Consider the following 5411-nt stretch of genomic DNA (forward strand, 5'->3'; position numbering starts at 1 on the left):
TAAGGGTGGCACTGAAAAACAGTCTCATGTGACTCCAAGTTTAAACTTGCCATTATCTATTGCTTATTTATTACAGAACTGTAATAACACTTATATAGAGACAGATGTGTAAAAATGAGACATTGTGGAAAACAGCTTTTTTTCATATGAAACGCAAAGTGTACGTTTGTCCAATGTGGAGTGTACCAACAGTTAATTATATTTACAGGGGCTCCCTTTCAGAGTCTTCTCTTTACAAAACCAGCTGAGTGGCCCAAGCGAGTAAGTCGTATATTTTTACTCATTTGGGACCAAGTTTTTGTGAATCGCTTGCATGTGTTTGTGCATGTGTGCCCCACCCCCCCTTCCTCTGAGTTCGGTTTCACACAGAAAGGCTTCCTCCACCCAGCTGTGTACTGCAGGATTCCATAAAGTGTCCAAATGCTGCACAAGAGACAAAAGCCCCAATGATCCTTATGAAGGATGAAATGTCAGTTGTTAAATTTCAACGGGTATCCGATGGCTTTTTCCAGGCACTCTACCAAAGACCCCGCCGAAAGGAAGTCCCTCTCCACTTCCACAAATTTGATGTAGATGGATTTTGGCGAAACCCCTGGCTCCACAATGCAGTTCTGAGATAAAAACCCATTGATCCCAACCCACTCTTTGCTGAAGGTTTTGGTGTTTGCCTGAAAATGTAAGAACAGACACTGCTGGAGAGTTCTGACCTCGGCAATCCCGAGGTAGCAATATATGATTCGGGTGGGCTCCATCCCCACTTTGAGAGAGGCTTGCGATAAAGGCATTTCCGCCTCCCCCAGAGTCTCGTTCTCAGGGTCTTGGCTGCTGCCCTCATGATCAGGAGACAGTGGTTTCCCGTGACAATCTTCATAACCAATGGCATACAGACCGGGGCTTTTAGGAATCCCCCCCGGTAATAAATACTGGACGATATTCCCGCCAGTTGGCTTGGAGTGAGCAATAGGTATCCAGTCAATCTCCATGTGCAGCTCCAGGCACCTGGCTTCACTAATTGTGATCTCCAGGAATTTATAGTAAACATTCTTCCAGTTCATTTTCTGTACCCTGGTCATGATGATCCTGCCCTCTGGCTTCTCTGAGTTGAAATACTCCCGGAGCCGCTTGCCAAGGGGGACCTGGGAACTGATCTCAGCGTAGTGATAGCGGATATCCTCCTTCCACCGCGTGTTATAGCCGATGCCAAAAATGGCCAGTTTGTTCGAAAGATGTAGCCTAGAAAAGTCTGTCCAGCTCTGAAACAGCTCCCATTTTAAGTGGACGGATTCCAAGATCTGTACAATATTCTGCATCATGTCACGTTTCCTTAAAAAAGTGAAAACAAAAAAATGCGATGTAAGGTTTGCAAGAAAATGTGAGCCCAGAATACCAATTTTCATAAGCAGGAACGTCTGACACTCTATAGGAATGAGAAAGATTGTAAACTGTTGTAGCAAAAGGATGTTTTGGATTCACTATAAACTTAGTTTTACAGCATGAATCCTAGCAGTTTGCTCTGGAGGCTAGTTACCGTTCTATCACACTACAAATAATCACATCTTTCCAACTTATGAGTTCAGAGAACACACATACATGGAGTGGCCTTCTACTGCGCCGGAGCCTTAGACTGGCAACGGCTCTCAGGGAAGGTCTCAGGCAAGAGGTCTTTCACATCACCTACTGCCTAATCCATTTAGCTGGAGATGTCAGAGATTGAATCTGGGACATTCTGCATGCCAAGCAAATGCTCTACCACTGAGCCACAGCACACTCCATAGTGTAACCTGAATGACCACATTTAAAACTGATTCAAGCACAAGATATTATCTGGGTTAATTTGACAAATGGAATAAAAAATCCACAGTGCAATGGCTCTGAAAGGGTAAGAGATTATTTAGGCTTCTGGAAACATCACCGTTTTCCAGTCAATGTCTCTAAACTATCCTTCCAGGGGCTTGTTACAAGCACAAGATTGGGGACATTTTGCTGAAGGAATCCTGGTGACTTGCTCCAGAGGCTAGTTACCTTTCAGACTACAAGCAGTAGTATCTCTACAAATTATGAATGTAGAAACACCACAAACACACACACAAAGCTGCCTTCTTACTGAGCCAGAGCCTTTTGGAGCTTGTAGCTGCTGATCACCAGATAAGAAGCCAAGAAGCAAGAGAAAAAAATGCATATGCATGTGGGAGTGCTCCTAGACACTTCCAACTGCCCTGGCCACACACAGGGGAAGCACTTGGAAGAGGAGAGTGGAAACACTGGGTTCGATCCAGTCAGCTTCTCCACTCATTCTCCACCCAGCTCCCCTCCGTATTACAGCCTCCAGACCACATGGCATTTGTACAGGCAGGCTCCCCCACTCTCAGCATACCCTTTGATTGGCCAGGCAGTCTGTATATATAGTCCAGGTGTACTCATCATTAAGCTATGGCAGGACTCAAACAGCATCTCCAACCCCTGCAGAACCATTTAAAATGAGGCCTAGACTAAACCAGATTAATTTAGGTATGTACGTCCTATGACTCCTACGGCAAACAATTCCTGCTGCTGTATCTGAATCGGAGAAATCAAAACTGAAAAATTGGAGGGAGGGCGGGGAGCAATGCTCCCTCTAAGCTGTGGAGCCTTGTGAGAAGAAAATTCTATTTTGTGAGCTACTGGCATTAACATTGTGAGCGAGCGATTTGGCAACTGCATAAATTAGTTCGCTCTGGAGCCATCCTTCCTGAGCTAAGACAAAAATGTGTGAGCCGGAGGCTAAAAAACTGTGAGCTAGCTCACACTACCTCAGCTTAGAGGGAACGCTGGCGGGGAGGATTCTGAGAGCAGGACCAAATGACAACAGACCTAAGCTGATGCCTAGCATTTGAAGGGCATTCAGTAGCGCAGACCAGTTCCTTATACTTCCAGTGTGGAATGGGACGAGTTAGCATCACTAGCACGTTGCTCCCTCTCTTTGTTTATCATGGGGACTGTGGGCAATGGGGGCAGTGCTGGGCTTACTAGAAATGATTTAAACAACTGCACTGTCGCTTAGAAATCTGGCTAAGCAGAGGCTGCTCTCTGTAGCGACCTGTCTGTGCAAGTTTGTGGTAGCCTCGTGTAAAGTACAGTTTTCATAAAGTTGTATTCAGTATGGTCACCGTACAGCCACATGAACATATGCACTGCTACTCAAGTGTATAAAGGAGGAGAGATTCTGGGCCATCCTAGAAAGACAAGGAGCCGTACCATATCTACCTAAGGAACAAGCAGAAAAAGTTGGGGGAGGGACTATGTAGAGTAATCATGTTCCCTTTGTGACCTTCCCTTGACCGTGCCAAAACACCATTCCGTCAGAGGAACAAGTAGGACAGGCTTGGGTTGCTAAGGTGGTGGGGTGCCAGCCTGGCTCCCCACCAGCCCTCTGAGACAGAAAAGGGAAATGGGATGGGAGATTCACCCTAAATTAAAACGATAGAGCTGTGCCAAAATTTGACTTTGCAACTTACATCTGATAGAAGGCATGCATTAGAGGTTAAAGCCCTGTTGTATTACACAGTTTTGCTGTGATTGAGGACAGCTTGAGGGACTCTTGGGAGCTTCAAATATCTTCCTTCTGTAGGCTCCATCTAAGAATCTCAATTCCCAGGAAAGGCACTCATGAGCTACTTACTGCGATTCTTCGGAAGACTCCTGCTTTATCTTCAATGATTTCTTTGTAGCTGGCATCTCGTCTAAAAAAAGAGTCAGGCATAAATAGGCGTTTTAAACAAGCCTAAGCCTTGTGACTTTAACATGCAACTGTAACTGATTTACAAGAATTCCCAAATCCACCCCACAAATTTTGTACAATGAAAACTAGACCTGTACAGTGCATAGCTCATTTGATTAGAGCTACATTCCTCTTATGCAACTTTGCCAATATATTTGAAGAATGAATTTTACAGTCACTGTCTAAATGATTTTTTTGTTCACAGATGTTATTCTGTCTTCAATATACTTGGAAAACACTCTCATAACAAATGTCTTCATATCAGATTTAGCTTTCCCATGTAAGAAACTTATTTATTACTTCGATTTCTATCCTGCCCTCCCCACAAGTGGGCTCAGGGCAGTTTACAAATTCACATAAGCACCTAGCCAGAAGCAGAGCTGACCCAGCTGAGCTCTGTGAAGGAGCAGGAGATAGAGCTGCTAGAGGGGTGAGTGGGTTTTTTTACTTACTTTCAGCTGAGGTGATTTAGCTGAGAGAGTACTGTGTGGGGGACTGGGTTTGGGAGTGTGTGGGTGAGTTGTTTGCAGAGTCCTGGCTGCCTGAGTTAGGGTGTGAAAGGGTCATTGTTTGACTGTGAGTGACTGGGTGAATTTGCATAGCTGCTGGCTACACCCTCTGCTGAGGGGAAGCTTCTATTTAAGGCAGCACTTTGCCAGAGGCACGAGCCTCTGGCACGAGCCAAAGGGTGAGAGCCAAAGGGTGAGGCCCTTGGCCTGTGGCTCTTGGCCTAGGGACTTTTAGACTAAGGGCTCTGTAAGAAGCCCAGGAAAAGCCAGAAAGCCAGGGCCCTAGTCTCCCAATAAGGTAAGTAGACTTCTACAAGTAAGGTAAGTAGACTTCTACAAGGAAAACCACTTAAAGGGCTTTAAAGGGTGATTATATATAATTATTGTTTTAAAAAGCAATTATGAAGCCAGAATGCCAGCAAAGGGTTGGGGGCTATCCAGTGTATTGCACAGAATGTCACATGTATGACTATCTGCCCACTGGACAGAAACCTTGGGTGTGTGCTCGGTGCAAGGAGCTCCTGGTTCTCAGGGAATGAGTTTGTTCCCTTGAGGCCAAGGTGGCTGACCTGGAGAAGCAGAGACAGTAAGTTTGGCACATGGAGAAGACTCTCAGGGACTTGCTAGATATGTCCCACTCTGGTTATGGCAGCCCTGCCGCTGCCAGGGAGCATGAGGGTCGAGAGGGAACACGGCACCATGCTGAGGATAAGGGGAATGTGCCCTCAGAAGGGACCTCTTCTTCAGCTGGTGAACAGGTATCCTTTTGCACCAAGGAACCATCCCTGGGCAGGGAGGGAGGGGGGCTCTTGGTAGTTGGTGATTCAATCCTTAGGGAGGTAGACAGCTGGGTGGCGAAACAGCGTACTGACCATATGGTGACTTGCCTGTCTGGTGCGAAGGTAGCGTACATTACGCGTGTTTTAGATAGGGTGGTAGATAGTGCTGGGGAGGAGCCAGTGGTCGTGGTGCATGCTGGTACCAACGATGTGGGGAAATACAGTCCTGGAGGAAAAATTTAGGCTGCTAGGCAGGAAATTCAAGGCCAGGACCTCAAAGGTAGCCTTCTTGGAAGTGCTACCTGTTCCACGTGCAGGGCCAGAGAGACAGGCACAGATCAGGAGTCTCAATGCGTGCATGAGACG

General features: G+C 46.3%; 1 protein-coding gene across 1 annotated transcript in view; it reads right to left on the reverse strand.

Moving 5' to 3' along the window:
* Positions 1-292: 292 nt before the first annotated feature.
* Positions 293-5411, reverse strand: part of MSANTD2 (Myb/SANT-like DNA-binding domain containing 2) — a 48066-nt gene continuing 42947 nt past the window's right edge. The window contains exons 4-5 of the mRNA XM_015429390.1: positions 3659-3719; positions 293-1323 (exon numbers count right to left, since the gene is read on the reverse strand). Coding sequence (XP_015284876.1) covers positions 471-1323; positions 3659-3719 — 914 coding nt within the window. The 3' untranslated portion in view covers positions 293-470. The remainder of the gene's footprint in view (positions 1324-3658; positions 3720-5411) is intronic.

The sequence above is a fragment of the Gekko japonicus genome, unplaced genomic scaffold, assembly GCF_001447785.1.
Source record: "Gekko japonicus isolate JY-2015 unplaced genomic scaffold, Gekko_japonicus_V1.1 scaffold67, whole genome shotgun sequence".
NCBI lineage: Eukaryota > Metazoa > Chordata > Lepidosauria > Squamata > Gekkonidae > Gekko > Gekko japonicus.